General features: G+C 35.0%; 1 protein-coding gene across 3 annotated transcripts in view; it reads left to right on the top strand.

Annotated features, from left to right (window-relative positions):
- The window catches only part of LOC128218463 (isocitrate dehydrogenase [NAD] subunit gamma, mitochondrial-like), a 43165-nt gene that overhangs the window by 1436 nt on the left and 22012 nt on the right, over positions 1–19717 (top strand). For all 3 annotated transcript variants that reach the window (XM_052926135.1, XM_052926136.1, XM_052926138.1), the window contains exons 2-8: positions 4692–4736; positions 5784–5878; positions 6507–6622; positions 7786–7840; positions 8801–8933; positions 9860–9993; positions 12664–12766. In XM_052926135.1, coding sequence (XP_052782095.1) covers positions 4692–4736; positions 5784–5878; positions 6507–6622; positions 7786–7840; positions 8801–8933; positions 9860–9993; positions 12664–12766 — 681 coding nt within the window. The remainder of the gene's footprint in view (positions 1–4691; positions 4737–5783; positions 5879–6506; positions 6623–7785; positions 7841–8800; positions 8934–9859; positions 9994–12663; positions 12767–19717) is intronic.

The raw sequence follows: 19717 nt of genomic DNA, 5'->3' as shown, positions 1-19717 counted from the left end.
TCACGTTCGGTGCTTAGTAACCTTCAATATACTAGTAATCGATTAATTATTTTATTAAATAAAAAAAATCGAGTATGGACACTCATCACGCACATCTCGTAAACTTGGAGATTTTCATTAACAGCACACGTTTAAACACGTGCTTATAATTGTCATTTGCTGCATAAAACACATTTAATTGATTTGGTTTGTTATTATTTGTTAAAGGCAGTTATAATATATTAACAGAATAATGATCGTAAGTTATACAGTGAGACAGGTTTTAACACTGTATACTGCGACCTCTGTAAAGAATATACTCGAGTATGTACGTAAAAAGGCAATTGAAAAGTGAATAAAGGGTTTATATTTCGTGGGATCTTGAATTCGTGGATCACCCAACCCACGAAAACCACGAACATTAATGCCCCACAAACATTAATGATTTCACAGTAGTACTGTAGGACAAATCTAACCCAACAGATCTAAGCCTGTTATTATGGGGAATTACAAAACTTATTTAAAAAGGGCTTAAAATCAAGGTTTAGGGTGATGTAACTGAATACTGCTTGTAACATTGCGACAGGTAAAAATTTGTTGCGACAGGTAAACTTTAAGTGTTTACCTGTCGCAATGTCCTGTGAAGGAGAAAAAGTTTTCGCGTTGTCTGTGGGATATTTATAAATAACTCCTATACCCTTCATTCAATTGACTTAATACTTCACACAGTTGTTCAGGACCATCACACAATGAGATTACATAACTCAATATTATCCTTAATACAAGTTATGGCCCCTGATTGACTTAGGTAAAAGTTTTAGGATAGGTTGGGATTTTCACTTAAAACTCCAATACCATTTACCGTATTATATCATGTATAGGACGCTAGCATAGATAGGACGCAGGCAAAAAAATCGTTGAGAAAACGGGTAAAACCCCTTAATATATAAGATAGGACGCAGCGGAAAAATGTCAAAATCGGAGCCGAAAAATTGAGGTTGGTAAAGTATTTATAACATATATTGAAGTAAAAAAACAAACAAAAATTGTATAAAAGGCATATTTTGGTAAGTGTATTTCGATAATTATCGTCGTATTTCGGTAATTAAACGTACACAACAATGATATATGTCTTGACATTTTGAGAACATTCACGCATAATATAAGACTTATACAAATGCTGTAATAGACTAGTTCTGACTGACAGTCAACCGTTGCAACCGTTGCATCTCTGGACATGCTCTCTGAATGACAGTCAACCGTTGCAACCGTTGCAAAACTGTGTATTGTCAAAACTAATGATTGTTTTGATAAGGCTTGTCGCTGCGCGGATTAAAGCATGTCAGCATAATTATTGCGTGTCGGTAATTAGCCTTGCCAGCAGAAGGCACCTCGGGTAAAGTGCGAACAAACAACAATACGGTATTACCATCGCAATAGTTCGTTCTATTGATGTTTTTCTAATGACAGACAGCCGTTGTTTTTCACACCTTCGCACATTTGAAAAGATTTGATAGTGACAATAATGCTACTTTGCGTTATGCACATTCCTTTATTATTTTTTTTAAAACAGTAACATACAGCAAAATGTTTTGTAAAATATCGAAACATTAAAATCATGAACAACGATTAATTGATAAATACCTCCTTTCCCGATTTTCCGTTGCCGTTATAACTCAATCCAGTTAAAGTGCTGACTCACATCGAGTTTTTGTGAGTAGCGTCCCTTTTGTAAAAAAGTAAACACTCGTGTTTGTTTTCAATTTATTTTTCAATAAATCATTTTAAAGTAAACTTTCAATATATTTCTGCGTGTGTTAACTTGCATGATTTAACCTATGTCAGTTGTTCACTTCGGTGACGCAGTACAGATACTTACTATTACCGCGTTCTTCCCCGGTCCGATATTTTCGACCTGAAATGGACTTGGAAAAAAAACAGATGAAATTCTAATAGCATAGAAAGGACGCAGGCAATTTTTAAGACGATAATTGGGGGTAAAAAAGTGCGTCCTATGCATGATATAATACGGTATTCAATTGACTTAACACTTCACACAGTTGTTCAGAATCATCACATAATGAGGTTAGATAACTCCATATTATCTTTTATACAAATTATGGCCCTTGATTGACTATTGGACTTAGGTTAAAGTTTTAGGGCAGGTTGGGATATTTATTGATAACTTCTATATCCTTCATTCAATTGACTTAATACTTCACACAATTGTTCAGGACCATCACCCAATGAGGTTACATAACTCTATATCCTTAATACAAGTCATGGCCCCTGATTGACTTGGGTTAAAGTTTTAGGCAAGTAAAAGTTAAGGGCAAGTTGGGATTTTAATAAAAAAAAATATTCTATACCTTTCATTCAATGCACTTAATAAAATTCAAAATTATTTACGACCATCTTACAACAAGAAACATAACACCATTTTAACCCTAAATACAAATTATGTCCCTTGAATATATATATATATTTTTTTTAAATTTCTTTTGACAGGCACATTTTTACATTTTTAACCAGTTTTTTACCAAGGGAAAACAAGGAGGACTATACTATTTGGCCATTATTTTTTTATTATTATTATTATTATTTTTTTTATTTTATTTTAATTTCTTTTGAAAGGCATATTTGTATATTCTTTACCACATTTTCTTAATGGGAAACCAAGTTATTTGAATGACTTGTGTCATTTTTCGGGTGGTGGGAGAGCAGCATCAAAGTCACCTTATGTATTGCAGTGTTCTGCCAAGGATTGAAAAACATGGGGCCGGATGGCCCAGCAGTCATGAAAATTAGGGGCCATTTTCAAAAGTGAAGGGCCATGACCTTTTCCAAAAATGAAAACTTTTAAATGAAAGTGTTTTATTTACCCATTATATACATGGTGTAACATCCACATGACATCAGTATTCTCAAATATTGGACAGATCAATTTAACATTTAGAAAAAACTATAAACATGGCACAATTGAGACACAATGATATACGTTAATGAACAGTTTCACATGTCGATGTGTTGTTATGCTTTATCCGGGATGTGATTGACTGATTGATTGAGGGGCACTTTTGGGGTAAAAAGCACACTGCCGTACAAGAAAAACTGGCTCAAAAGCACACTATTATCTTTTTTAATCAGCTAAAAAAAAATCTGTTTTTTATTTATTTCTTCTTTTTTTCTTTTTTTTTTGGGGGGGGGGTCCTTGGGGGCATTAGATCCGCGTGATTCCGCGAATCCGCGGATAAATCACATCCCTAAATTATAACCCTCCCCACCCAGGAACATTTTCCTCTGTTTTGCATTCCTCTAATGCACCTGTTGAGGGCCTCATTGATATTGAATTTGTTTATATCTCCCCCCTCTAATTTGAGTTGTTTTCTTTTTCTCAGCCATGATGATGACATTGAATTTGGTAAAAAAATATACTACCCCTCACGGTTGGATAGTTACACGTATACGGACCAATGAAAATCGTTGTTTTATCGAATGAATGCTGTGTTGTAAAACTTCTGAAAAAGAAATCAATTAAGTCAAAACGGCTCTTTAAAAATTCGATTAAGTCAAAACGGCTTTTTGAAAAACGGGCGCGCCGATCGGCCCGTCTACAGGTATTTCGTTGCGCCATCCCGATTTTTTCTGCGCCAATGGCGCAAGGGCGCGTCCTTGGCAGAACACTGGTATTGAATAATTTTAGTTAGGTTTGACATAAATAGACCAAACTTGGTAATATTACATTGTTATTGTATTCACTTCTAAGTCAAAGCGGCGAAGTCAAGCAAGCTGTCTTACGACGGCCCTTGTTGTTATTGAAATATATTGAAAAAAGTAATTGATGTCTAATATTTAGCATTTATTTTACTACCATAATGTCAGAACTATCTGTATGTATACTATTTGCATCAGAAGTCGAGTTTGACAATGGCATTGGCTAGTCCATATATACAGCCGCTTCAGAGTCTTTGGCGATTTTTGTGTTGTCGACTCTACGCGTCCATATCCCACTTGTTGTTTTCGTAGCCAAGAATGACAGATCCCAGCATTAAGTATATTGAAATTGGGCACCTGCTAGATAGTGGCGATGCTTTGTTGACACATCGATCTAATTTTGTGTTTCATAAAACACTTACATGTGATAAGAGAAAGATATTGGCTAAAAATAATTTGTTTAACTTTTGTGTTTTTCTTAAACAATGCAGAGTAATATTGTGGAGTTACCGCTGAAGATATTTTACATTGGTATGAATCCTTCGACTTGTGGCATTTGCTATGATTGAGGGAACAAAATGAATATCCAAATGATAAAAAAAGTTCCCTATACATGCATTATTATGGCTAGGCATTGGCAGTCAATAAATGCATCAAATTTCGAACAGAAACGATATGATCATTGAACGACATGTTTAATATCCCATTGCTATAGTTCCTTTAACAATGTAAATACACCAGTAATGGATACACTCAATAAACATCTCCTGTCGCTAAAATTCATGAGCCCTCTGTTAAAGTATTATTTTTTTTGTATTTAATTGCTTCCACATGTCTTTTTGCTATACCCGAATCATGCCTAAAAAGATACAAATAATACCAAGACCTGGAAAGTACTTACTTTTGAGTAGGCTTATATTGAACCTTGGTCAAACTGACCAGAAATTATATTTACCGAAATGATGTTTTCATGCTTCAATTGCAATATTTCTTTTCAGTTTCAAGAAAGAAGTGTTACAACCACAGGTTCTACATCAAGAGAAGTAAAGCTGTTTATTGATTTTCTATTTATAATATGCTTGTTTAGATATTTAAACAAACAATAAATTTTTCTGAGTTTACTTCTTAATCTGTAATAGTTCAAATGATATTTTCAGATATTAATATCTTGCCAAAAAAGAAGACGTCATTTTGATATTTGAAATAGTGGAGATGCTATGACTCTTGCCCAAACTTTCATTTACATTTTGATCTTTGAAATAGTGGAGCTGCTATGACTCTTGCCCTAACTTTCATTTAGATGGGGCCATATATATATATATACAGTTGAACACCGTTAATCCGAAATTGTAGGGACCCAAAAAATTATTTCGGAATAGCGATATTTCGCTTTAACAATTTTCAGAAAATGACAGCGTTTGCGATGATGTGAAATACTAAGTTGTGAAAATTGCAATGTCGGTTACACATTACCAATACGATTCATTCAGTTTTAGTGATCTTTTGTATACATAAATATTTGTTGATTTTTTGTTTAATAAATGACAAATAATTCGTTATTATACTTCTTTGTTAAAACAACATATAACATTTAAAACAAAATGACAGCACTTGTTTGTATTCGGAACATAGTACGGATTGTTTTCGGTAGCAGGTCGAGTGAGCAATTTGGCAATCAAATCTGATGAGACAGACATTTTCGAATGATATTCAGGTTGTGTAACATGATCGAGTTCGAAATAAGAATTGATGTGGGTGAAATACCAAATCGGGACTGTTACTTTTTACTTTGGAATAGCGATTATTTCGGACTATTTCGAATTAAAGATTAAAAATTAAGTTAAACAAAGAAGGAGTAAAATCGGGACCAAAAAATAATTTCGAAATAGCGATTATTTCAGATAAACGGTGTTCGGAATAGCGGTGTTCAGCTGTATTTAATTGTTTAGTTCTGAAATGCAAATAAGTTTAATCCAAATGTGATTCCATTTATTGTTTTTGAATAAAAATAAATAGTTGAATTCCAACCACTAAAACCATTCTTTTATTTATTTTAACAGAAGTAAATCATGTGTATATTGCTTTTACAGCGGTTTTCCAAGTATGGAGGAAGGAACACGGTGACAGTTATGACTGGGGATGGAGTTGGACCCGAGCTGCTAAAACATGTCCAGGAAGTGTTCAGGTGTGGCCATAGAGCTCTGAAAACTGTTTTTCAATGACTAATACGCCTAACCTACCAGCCAGATGATGCTAAACATACTATCAATTCACAATTGTTACCTGGTTGATATGTTATATTATTATACTTCATGTGAATGGTCAAATTCTCATAAACATGACATTAGCCAATTTGTACTGGTACCGTCAAAGGTTGACATCATAATAACACAGGATAAATTTAATCACTTCATAGTTGATATTTGTTGTCTCCATCATAACTGAAGACATAACTGGTGTAAACAATACTTGTTTGGTGTAATAAAATGAATATCAGATGCCTTGGAAGTTGATAGTATGTAATGTAAACTCTTGACATGTTAATGTTAACTTCAACTATCACCCTCCATGACATCTGATATTTACATAATAAGGTAAGTAAGGGTTGATTGAAAATTTCTTTAAGAAAAGCTAGTTTATTTTTGGGAGGAGAAATAAAGGCATTTTATTGTCATTATACTAGTGTTGTCATCGGCTGCAGAAGAGTCCTCTAAAAGCTTGCCTTTGCCTATAACTAAAACACTTCAGAATCTTAGTGCACATGGAACAATATGGAATGTAACACAGAAGAGTCTAATGTTTTTGGCTCACAGATATGCAGGAGCACCGGTTAATTTTGAAGAAGTGGAGATTGATGCTAGTCAAACTGACGAGAGTTTCCTGAATGATGCTGTCCTATCTGTGAGCAGGAACGGGGTCGCAATTAAGGGTAATATAGTTTGTTTCTTAGACTTGATTGGTACATGTACTGTGAAATCATTAATGTTCATGGGGCATTAATGTTCGTGGTTTTCGTGGGTTAAGTGATCCACAAATTCAAGATCCCTCGAAATAAAGACCCTTTATTCACTTTTTCTATTGCCATGTTATATTCATACTCTAGTTTATTCGTACCAGAGGCCGCAGTATACAGCGTAAATGTCCGTCTCACTGTATACCTAACTATAATTGTTTTGTCAATATATTATATCTGCCTTTAACAAATTATAAACCAAATCATTTAAATGTGTTTTTATGAACCAAATGACAGAAGCACGTGCCTAAATGTGTGTTGTTCATGAAAATCTCCAGGTTTACAAGATGTGAGTGATGAGTGTCGGTTTTCGATTTTTTTCTTTTATGAAATAATTAATCGATTACATTGGAGGCTAAGGTGACAATGTACAAAACAACGTGTTCATAATAATTATTAAACAAAAATGTGTGAATAAATATTGAAATGATTTGATATGAAATAACATGATATTCAAATGATTGAATTTGTAAACATCAGCTATCTTTTGGGATTGCTTACTCAAATATACAGACCTTCTTGGTGTTTTCACAGTTTGCAAAATTCTTAATTGGCATTCAATGGCTTAGCCTATCCGTATTTATGATCAGGGTACATCTTCTTTTATGACCTTAATTTCCAATTAAATCGATAATTGACATGGGTATATGCACTAATTGGCATGTCGTAACACTTTAGCGAGTGTCATAAACAAAGTGACGTGGAGGACGGAAATCACGGGCCAGCGAGTGGAGATAATGATGACGATCTAGGACGATTGCAGTTTCGATTTTTTTTTCAAAAATGAAAAACAACGAATTTAAGTAATTTTCGGCAAACCACGACCTTTCATGCTAACGAATATAAATGATTTCACAGTATATGAGTTCTTACAAATTTTTTGCTGCATGTTGTAAATATGATGATTCCATTATTGAAATTATTTGTTGGCGAACATTGTAATAAATTAATACTGTAATAAGCATACAAAAATGCAGAGTGCCTTGTAACTGTGAAATAAACAAAAAAAAATACTTTATTATATCTCAGATTATTGTTTAAGACAATTCAAATTTCACTACTGTGTTTTATATTTGCAGGAAACATCTCAACAAATTATGACAGTAATGTGCAATCTATGAATGTTAGACTCAGGTAGGAAATTTTCATAGTTCCATTCACCAAAATAAGATAAACAAACCTGAATTCATACACAAGTGCTTGGCTTCATATTTTTAGCTCGACTATACAAAGAATATGGAGAGCTATACTACTCACCCAAGCGTCGGCGCCGGCGTCACACCTTGGTTAAGGTTTTGCGTGCAAGCACACATAGGTTAATATCTCAGTTACTACTTGAGGTATTGCATTGAGACTTTGTACAATGGTACTCAACCATCCAACGTACTTAATTAACCAAGTTAGATAACTCTACTTTGCATTTAATGCAAATAATAGGCCTTTATTATTTGACTTGGAAATTCTAGTTAAGGTTTTGCGTGCAAGCACACATAGGTTAAATTCTCAGCAACTACTCGATGTATTGCATTGAGACTTTATGGAATGGTATTCAACCACTCAACGTAATTGAATATCCAAGATATATAACTGTCTTTTGCAAATAATTGCCCTTTATTATTAGACTTAAAAATTCTAGTTGAAATTTTCCATGTAACCACATTTATGTTAGTATCTCACCACATCATGAATTGCATTGAAATCTAATCTAACAGTGATCCATGCATGTTTCGCCAAAACTTTTCAATCCTTACACTGAAAATGGCTGAATAGTCGAGCGGGCTGTCTCTGTGACAGCTCTTGTTTTACAAGCTCTTCTAATATCCAGAATTTGGGCAAGCCCTTTGGCTTGAAGGTTTGCACCTTATTTTGACCACTGCTCTTTGGCTGCCATTTATTATACATAAGCTTTCCTAATATTATCTTTGTGGCAGTGTAAGGGGTCATCTGTTTTCTTATCTGAAATTTATTTGCCAATATCCCAACAAAATAGAAGACATATATTTGTTTATGGGTAGCAAAATGCATAAATATTTCTAAGCCCATTAATCAACCTCTCATTTGTCAAGTCCTGTCTCGCATCTTATTTCATTACAGAAATGACCTGGAATTATTTGCCAGCATCGTTAAGTGCAAGTCTATGCCAGGTGTAGCCACTAGACATGGGAACATTGACATGGTCCTTATTCGGGAAAACACAGAGGGAGAGTACTCAAATCTTGAGCACGAGGTATGCTATTGTTTGAAAACATCCTATTAGAGCAGTTCTCAAACATATGTATTTTTTATGCCCCCACAAAGTGGCGGCATATAGGGTTGCCCTTGTCCGTACGTACGTCTGTCTGTCTGTACGTACGTACGTCCCGAAGATTGTTTCCGATCTAATTCTTGAAAACTGTTTGTCCAATCCTCACCAAACTTTAAACACATGTTTGTGACCATAATATCTTGATCAAGTTCGATAGTCATGGAAATCGCTTTAGTCATTTAGGAGTTACGGCCCTTTTTTGCCAAAAATACTTCAAAAATATATGTTTCCAATCTAATTCTTGAAAAGTATGTGTCCAATCCTCACCAAACTTTACATACATGATTGTGATCATAATATCTTGATCAAGTTCGATAGCCATGGAAATCGCTTTTGTCATTTAGGAGTTACGGCCCATTATTTGCAAAAAAAGACTTGAGATTATCCTGAATAATCATTATGGCTTATTTTCTGTGACAAAAAATCAAAGTGGGGGCATCCGTGTCCTATGGACACATTTCTAGTTATAAATTTGAATGGTGATATTAGAGGATCTGCCACAAGTTTTCATAAAATACACAATATTATTCAACAAGTTCAGGAAATGTGATCGCAAGTCTATAACAAATCATTGTGCTCCATTCGCAGTATGATGTGAAAAGCTATGATATGATCAAGTTTGAAATAATAATTGATAAGTATGTGTGAAATACCAAATTAGGACCATAATTTTTACTTTAAAATAGCGATTTTGGATTATAGATTAAAAATTTAGTTAAACAAAGTAGGAATAAAATCAGGACCGAAAAATCATTTTGAAATAGTGATAACTTTGAATAAACAGTGTTTGGAATAGCGGTGTTCAACCAACTTTTATTGCATTGGTTTTCTTTCTTATACTTAAACAGAATGTGCCTGGTGTAATTGAGAGCCTCAAGATCATAACTGAAGCTAAATCCTCCCACATTGCCAAGTACGCGTTTGATTATGCAATTCAGCATGGACGAAAGAAGGTTACAGCTGTCCACAAAGCAAACATCATGTAAGTTCTTGGGGCATACTTTTATAATTATAAAAGCAAATAAAGAACTGCATGTAAAAAAAATACCAGTCCTGAAATAACCCTAGAAATATCTATTTTTCCAAGATAATTTAATTCTGAGAACTTCTTTAAGCTTATATATAAATAAGTATATAAGTATATTTGGCGCCACGTTTTGGAAGAATATGCTATAAAGGATATAATACAATGTTATAGAAAATAAATTCTATTTGAATGTGACACAAACAAAGGCTGTTGTTAGAATAGGTTTAATTGACTTGAGTTGATACAGTCAAAAATTGTTATATTGAAGTCTTTGAGACCTTGGTCAAAAAAGTTTGAGACAATAAACATTTGATATGCAGCAGCCTGATAAACAAGATATGTAGAACCAAACCAAACCCAATACATTTGAGTCTGAATTCTGTTCTTGCTGATTTTTGCATCAGCCATTTAACCCATTTTGTAATTTGTTCCTGCTGTGAATACAGCAAACTTATTACTGAAAAATAGAATTTGAATTTCTTTGTGTCAGCTTTAATTTGATAGCACATTCACAAAAATACATTCAAACACAACATGTTCATAGATTTTATACCAGGTCCATCTCTGGAGTGGTTAACCACAGCAGTGGTACTAGCATCAATCATTTTGAAGTTAATTCTTTCTGTGCCTATTCTTTCTGTGCCTTTTTTGGGATTGTGATCGATTCTAAACAATCTTTTATTTTATACAAAGGCCTAAATTCACTCTTTTCTTACATGCACTTGAGCAATAAGTGTATCTTCATTAACACATAAACAATTAATTATTATGCCCCCCTTCGAAAATGAGGGGTATATTGCTTTGCACAGGCATGTCGGTCAGTCGGTCGGTCCATTGGTAGACCAAAGCTTGTCCGAGCGATAACTCAACAATTCCTGGACATATGGTCATCAAACTTGACATGAAGGTTGGGTCTGACCAGTAGATGACCCCTTTTCATTTAAGGGCTCGTCAGGTCAAAGGTCAAAGGTCAAGGTCACAGTGACCTTTAATGGTAAATGAATTTTAAAGCTTGTCCGAGTGACAACTCAACAATGCCTAGACCTATGGTCATCAAACTTGACATGGAACTTGGGCCTGATCAGTAGATGATCCCTATTTTGGGGTTCATCAGGCCAAAGGTCAAGGTCACAGTGACCTTGAATGGTAAAAGGTTGTCTGAGTTATAACTGGACAATGCCTGCACCCATGGCCCTCATACTTGACTTTGAGATTGGGCCTGACCAGTAGATGACTCCTATCATTTTTGGGGGTCATCGTGCCAAAGGTCAAGATCACAGTGACCTTGAATGGTAACAGGTTGTTCATGTGATAACTCGACAATGCCTGCACCCATGGCCCTTAAACTTGTTTTTGGAGGTTGGGCCTGACCAGTAGATGAATCTTATCAAACTTGACATGAAGGTTGGGCCTGACCCGTAGATGACCCCTCTTGACTTTGGGGGTCATTGGGCCAAGGTCAAAGTCACAGTGACCTTGAAAGCAAAATCAACAATTCCTGGAAGTATGGTCATCAAACTTGACATGAAGGTTCGGCCTAACCAGTAGATGAGCCTCTTGACTTTGGGGGTCATCGGTCCAAGGTCAGGGTCACAGTAACCTTTAACGCAAAAAAAGTTAACAAATCTTCTCCCAGTGATATCTCAACAATGCCCGAACCTATGATCATCAAACTTGACATGGAAGTTGGGCCTGACCAGAAGATGACCCTTATTGATTTTAGGAGTCATTGGGTCAAAGGTCAAGCTCACAGTGACCTTGAGTGTGAAAATGTTTCAAGTGATATCTCGCCAATGCCTGCACCCATGGCTCTCAAACTTGTCTTGGAGTTGCGTCTGACCTGTTGATGACCCCTTACGATTTTAGGGGTCATCGGGTCAAAGGTCAAGGTCACAGTGACCTTGAATGAAAAAAGCTTGTCTGTGTGATAACTTGTCAATGCCTGCACCCATGGCCCTCAAACTTGACATTTAGATTTTTGGTGACCAGCTGATGACTCCTGGATTTTGAGGTCATAGAGTCAAAGGTCATGGTCATAAAACACTTGACACTTCACACTTTGAATGGTCATTTTCTTAAAACTGCCTTAACGGCATCCAATGTCAGTGACAAATCTGTTCCTGTTAAATTGTTTCAACTGATTTTGAAGCGAATAAATAGCTGTCAGGATGGCATGTAGTGAGTAAATGATTTTTTGAGCCAGTTTTTTTTTTATTTCTTCCAGTATGATGGGAATGGTTATATTTCTCTGAAACACACGCTTATTTAGAGACATGTCGCAGACATCATGAAAATATTGCACCTTCAGCTTGATCTGCAGTTTAGCATTTAAATTATACAAGAATGTGTACAATTTGACTGCAGCAAATGAAATATGACTTTGATACAGCGAAAAATCAAGATAGAAAAATCAAGATACAGTTGGCGGAATTGTTTTATATAAAAAACAAGAAATAAATTTGGGACTGGGTAAAAAATGTTACACTTTTTGGGTTTTGTTGGTTACTTGTCTGACAGCTCTTTGATTTTTGTAAAAAAAAAATTTGTAGATTCTTTTCTTTAATAGTAGAGGATTCATTTAGTCACCTTAAGATATAACCATATATTGTACCTATGTGATTACAGGAAGTTGGGAGACGGCCTGTTCCTCAATTGTTGTCGGGAAGTCTCTAAGTTGTACCCAACCATCGAGTTCAACGACATGATCATTGACAATGCTAGTATGCAGGTAATACTCTGCAATGATGTTCTTTATTTGAATATAAAGGCTGTTTGTTGTACAGGGAAAATGGGAAAAAGTCGGGAATATCGAAAAATCTGTTCCCGGTCGTGAAAATGCCTTAAATTTTGCGATTATAGGTTAAAATCGGGAAAAAGCCGGGAAAAGTAATATTTAAAGTTCGAACTGTTTAGCGTACGAAACTAGTAAAAGTAAGTACTCTCGATCATCTAGGGGCTTGCATCTGACACTGTTTTGTTTAATTGACTCCGATAAGAGCGGCTGAATGATCGAGACTAAGAAGGTTTCCGTTACCACATGCAAGCGTTTATTTGTCATAGTGTCTGCACTGCCGTCTGCATTTAAACGTTATTTTAAACAAGAAGTTGGCCGCAGTTTGTCGGGATTTGCTTTATGTACGCTGACAGTAAGAATCGTGGGTGCTATATACAACGATATTTTTAATCTACAGTGTGCTAATGATCATGGATAATTAGCGGTCCCTGCATTCATCGAAAGATATTTTAATACGTGAAATTGGCCCTAGTTCATTAAAATAAACTTCAGATACGCTGTCAATAACATACATGAATGTTAATTGCAATGATCTTACTAGTCTGCGAAGTGCTACACAGCCTGACAAATATTTGCTATTCAAGTGTGAATCTATGAATGGTCATGCCTTTAGACTGACCTTGCTGGTATTTATAGACATTGAGAAGACCACAGTTCTTTGGCCAGTAGACATCATAATAGTTTTAAATTTGTGCAAAAAAGTCACTTATTTTGCATTTTCACCCATGGATTGATGAAGACTGATGTTCAGATATAGCTGAATTGCATGCTCACTGATGCAAGTAGATTTGTATAAAGAGAGTTTAACTCTTTTAAAATGACACTGGATGTTATGAGTTCAAGTTGTTCAATAAATGTTTAAAGCTTCCCTCTCACGGATTGAACAATTTGACAACTTTCTTTTTTTTTGTCTTGGAACAAGCCAATTTTGGCAAAAATCCATGAAAATCAATTATTTAAGACTGCTAGCAAAAAGATAGATCACAGATATTTATATTTAAGATCAAAAATTGGTGTTTTATGCATATTTATTTAACCATTAATAAACCATAAAACATAAATTTTCGAACATAAATATGAAAATCAGCGATCTGATCTTTTGTCGGTAATCTTTAAAAGTTGATCTATCTCAGACAAAAAATGAAATAAGTTGTTAAAAAAGTATCTATGAGAGGGCAGCTTTAAACATAAATCTAAACAAACTCTCGGCTTGAAATTGACCTCAGAAAAAAAGTTCAAAAAATTGTTACTGGGTATTGGTTGGTCACGTGACAAAGATGGACGTGTTAAATTTTCGGTGACAAATTTTATCAAGTTTTCTGGATATTTAGAGTGTGTTTCGATAGAATTTATGGATATTTATGTGGAATTATGTGCATTGGTGAACGTTCGTGCGAGTGATGGGAAAATCTAGTAGAAACAGGGCCAATAAACGTAAAAAGGGCAGTAGTACGGACGAGGAGATAGTAAACATTAGTAAATCATACCGAATTGGAGGCCCGGCCGATGAAACAGAGGGTCAACCATTAGTAAGTGAAATTTTAAATCAGACAAACTCTGTTCTTTTTGACGATTCTCCAGTATTTAATGAGTCTGATTGTGATAATTTTGATACTTCTGAGCCTATACACTTACCTGGAGCTATGGCGAGTAAAGTTACACCTGATGTAGCTAATGCTGATATTGCAACTGTGCTGAATGTATTAGAGAAACTCCAAGTCCAAATGAATAACGTAGAAGCCAGATTAGAAACATTAACTGTACTAGAAGAGAAAGCAAATAGTTTTGATAAGGATCTCAAGAAATTATGGACCTTAGTGCACGATGCAAATAATCGATTTGACGAAAAGCTCGCAAAAACTGATGAAAAGGTTGAACAGATTGACTTTCGTCAGGCTGAAATAGCATCAAATGTTGAACAATTAGAGCAACAAAATATGAAAATGCATGAAGAATTGGTATACCTTAAGTCACAAAGTATGAGAAATAATCTCATATTCGGTGGAATAGAAGAGTCACCAAGAGAAACACCCGCTGATTCAGAGGTTGAAGTCCGTAAGTTCATGACTGAAAAGTTAAAAATAGCTAAGGAGATAGCTAACAATATGAAAATTGAAAGGGCACATCGCACTGGTACACGTACTGAGGGCGATAACCGCCATCGTAACATCATCTGCAAGTTTGCTGACTTCAAAGATCGCGAAATGGTTCGAAAACAGGGGCATCACCTCAAGAAAACGAAACTATTTGTCAGCGAACAATTTCCACCGGAAATCACCGCGAAACGAAGAGCGCTAGTCCCTAAAATGAAGGCTGCAAAGGAAGCTGGGAAACGGGCCTGGCTGGTATATGATACCTTATATATCGACGGAAAGCCGTGTAAAAGTAACTAGGAATGGTCGGAGAATGAACTGAAAATAGTTGTGTGGAACTGCAATGGACTCACTGAAAACAAATTATCAAACGAAGACTTTTTAAATATCATTGATGGAAACGGTATAGTTATTCTTTCTGAAACATGGACTAATTCTTCTTCAAATATAAACATTGATGGATATAAGTGTTTTAATTATTTTCGAAAATACAAACATAAAAATGCCAAAAGAAACTCTGGTGGTATTGTAGTCTATGTTAAAAATGAAATTTGTGGCGGTATATCAGTTGTTCGCAACCATTATGATAGTATCATTTGGTTGAAAATTGATAAGAATTTCTTTAAGCTTAAAAATGATATATATTTATGTGGATTATATTTTTGGTCTGATGACTCACCAATTAATAATATTATTGATACAAATTTATTCGATGTATTAAGTGATGACATATTTTATTTTGAATCCTTAGGTAAAATATTAATAGCCGGGGACTTTAATTGTAGAGCAGGGGATAGACCAGATTACATTTTACATGATAATATTATACGGGATTTAGACCCTGATGATTATTTAAATGATGAAGGTAGTGGACGGGCCTCACAAGATAAAATATGCAATGGGCGTGGCATTCGTCTGCTTGACTTTTGTAAGGCTACCAATATGCGCATAATGAATGGGAGATTAGGCATTGATAATAGCAATGGGGCGTATACATATTTCTGCCGTAATACATGCAGTACTATTGATTACCTTTTAGCAAGGGATATTGATTATAAATTACTCAGGAATTTCAGTGTGGGTCACTTTAATCAGTTTAGTGACCATGCACCGCTTTTATTCGATATTTTGATTCACAATAAAATTAATCCGTCGCGAAGTCATTCTAGCGGTTCAAGTTATGTACAATATAAATGGCGTGATGAAAATAAAAACTATTTTCGCAGGGATTTAATCGCGAATTTGAATAACATAAATTCTATTTTCAATATATCACGTAATCCGCTGCCCTATGAAATAGATAGATTAATTGATGAATTTTCGTCACTCGTTTTAAACACAGCGAAACCGTATTTTGGTAAACAATGCTCGGGAAATCGCAATGGTGAGAAAAAATTCGACAACGAATGGTTTAATCACGACTGCTATCTTGCTAAAATGGCATATGTTGATGCCCTTACGAATTTTAATGTGAATAAATCGGATGTTAATAGAAATATATTATGCGATAAAAAGCGGATATATAAAACGCTTATTTGCAAAACTAAGCGAGCTTACACTACGCGTAAGGCGCAAGAATTATATGAATTACGCAATAAACAACCTAAGGAGTTTTGGAGTAAATTTAGGGCAAAGACGAGTAATCCCGCTTGCGACATAGATATTGAGAATTTTAAAGACTATTTCGCTGGTTTATTTAACGATATAAAGTCGGCACAAATAGATGAGATTGATGATTTTGCAAACAATTCGGATTTTAATATCAACGATCCTACGTACAAATCTCTCAATGCTGTTATAACTCACGACGAGGTTCGGAGTGCTGTCAAATGTCTAAAAAGAAATAAGGCTGCGTGTCCTAGCGATAATATGATAAATGAATTTTTCATTGAAACTTTAGACATATTAGTTGGACATTTAACCGATTTATTTAACACTGTTCTAGATGGAGATTATTTCCCTGCATCATGGGCATCAGGATTCATCGTTCCGATACATAAAAAGGGGGACATTAATGATACTAATAATTATAGGGGCATAACTCTGGTTAGTAATTTAGGGAAAATATTTACAAGCGTACTCACTAAACGAGTTGAAACTTGGTTTGATACGAATAATATTTTGTCCGACGCCCAATTTGGATTTAGAAAGGGAAGTAGTACAGAGGATGCCATTTTTGTCTTACATACCGTATTATATCATGTATAGGACGCTAGCATAGATAGGACGCAGGCAAAAAAATAGTTGAGAAAACGGGTAAAACCCCTTAATATATAAGATAGGACGCAGCGGAAAAATGTTAAAATCGGAGCCGAAAAATTGAGGTTGGTAAAGTATTTATAACATATATTGAAGTAAAAAACAAACAAAAAATTGTATATTAGGCATATTTCGATAACTGTCTTGTGTATTTCGATAATTATCGTCGTATTTTGGTAATTTAGCGTACATAACAAAGATATATGTCTTGACATTTTGAGAACATTCACGCATATTATAAGACTTATACAAATGCCGTAATAGTCCCGACTGAGAGTCAACCGTTGCAACCGTTGCAATAGTCCCGACATGCCTTCTGAATGACAGTCAACCGTTGCACCCGTTGCAATCGCAACAAAACTGTATTGTCAGAACTGAGGATTGTTTTGATAAGGCTTGTCGCTGCGCGGATTAAAGCATGTAGGCATAATTAATGCGTGTCGGTAATTAGTCTTGCCAGCGGAAGGCACGTCAGGTAAAGTGCGAACAAACAACCATTTTTCTAATGACAGACAGCGGGTGTTTTTCACACCTTCGCACATTTGAAAAGATTTGATATTGACAATTATGCTACTTTGCGTTATGCACATTCCTTTATTATTTTTTTAAAACAGTAACATGCAACAAAATGTTTTGTATAATATCGAAACATTAAAATCATGAACAACGATTAATTGATATTAACCTCCTTTCCCGATTTTCCGTTGCCGTTATAACTCAATCCAGTTAAAATGCTGACTCACATCGAGTTTTTGTGAGTAGCGTCCCTTTTATAAAAAAGTAAACACTCGTATTTTTTTTTCAATTTATTTCTCAATAAATCATTTTAAAGTAAACATTCAATATATTTCTGCGTGTGTTAACTTGCGTGATTTTACCTATGTCAGTTGTTCTCTTCGGTGACGCAGTACAGATACTTACTATTACCGCGTTCTTCCCCGGTCCGATATTTTCGACCCAATATTTTCGACCCGAAATGGACTTGGAAAAAACAGATGCAATTCTAATAGCATAGAAAGGACGCAGGCACTTTTTAAGACGAGAATTGGGGGTAAAAAAAGTGCGTCCTATGCATGATATAATACGGTAATCTTATTGAATCAGCATTGTTTAAAAAATTGCGCTTACCGTGTGCCTTTATCGATCTGAAAAAGGCCTTTGATTCCGTGTATAGGAATGCGCTATGGGTTAAACTTTTCCGTATGGGATTGGACGGAAAAATACTAAAAATTTTCAAGGCAATGTATTCAGTAGTTAAGTCGTGTGTAAAACACTGTAATTCATTTTCCGATTTCTTTGATATATCTATTGGTCTACGACAAGGCCAAAATAATTCTCCAATACTTTTTTCTCTATTTTTGGAAGATTTAGAGCTATTTTTGCAACAGGGTAGTGACTGTGGTATTGATATATATGAAATATGCATCATGCTACTTCTGTTTGCGGATGATATGGTCATTTTAGGAAATTCCGTGGAAGATTTACAAAGTAGTTTGAATCGTCTGTGCGAATATTGCAAAATATGGGGATTGGAGGTAAATACCGATAAAACTAAGGTAGTTGTATTCCGTAATAGAGGTTCCGTGCGACACAACGAACGTTGGTATTATAATAATGAACCCCTTGAAATAGTCGACAATTTTAATTATCTCGGCGTGGTTTTAAACTATACGGGATCGTTCGTCCTAAATAACCAATTTGTAGTCGGAAAGGCACTAAAAGCCATGCATATATTATTAAAGAATATAAATAAGTACGATGTTCCCCCGAAAATCTCATTACAACTGTTTGATCCTTTTGTTGGCTCCATCCTTTCATATGGTTGCCCAGTATGGGGTTTATCTAAGTCCAAAGAGGTGGAACGCATCCATCTCAAATTTTGTAAGTCTATTTTGGGGGTTAAACAAAGTAGTTGTACAGCAGCAGTATATGGGGAGTTAGGACGATACCCGTTATATATTAATAGATAAGTTCAAATTATAAAATATTGGTTTAAGGCCAAAGATTCAAAAAATATTATACTTAATTCTCTTTATCGGGAATCAGTTCAACTGTGTCTTAATGGGTATAATTCCTGGGCTAACAAAATCAAGAACGTACTTGAGGAAAATGGGTTTTTAGATGTGTGGCTCCATCCCGAAAAATACGAACCAAACACCTTTATATGTCTTTTTAAGCAACGTCTTATTGACGTGTTTTTACATAAGTGGAGGGGAGATATCAACACAAGCTCTAAACTAATTCCTGTGTTCAGCCACCTGCACAATGAATTTGGAATGGCCGATTATTTAAATATGTTGTTTAACAAAACTAATAGGAAATGCTTAACTAGATTACGGATGTCATCTCATAATCTGTTTATTGAAACTAAAAGATATGGTCCTAATAGAACTCCAAGAAATGAACGTTTTTGTACATTGTGTGACTTACATGAACTAGAGGATGAATTCCACTTTGTCATTAAGTGTAGTTGTTATAATGATATACGCAACCAATTTTTGAAAAGGTACTATTATTGTCGTCCAAATATGTT

The sequence above is a fragment of the Mya arenaria genome, chromosome 14, assembly GCF_026914265.1.
Source record: "Mya arenaria isolate MELC-2E11 chromosome 14, ASM2691426v1".
NCBI lineage: Eukaryota > Metazoa > Mollusca > Bivalvia > Myida > Myidae > Mya > Mya arenaria.
This window is presented reverse-complemented; position numbering and strand designations above follow the sequence as displayed.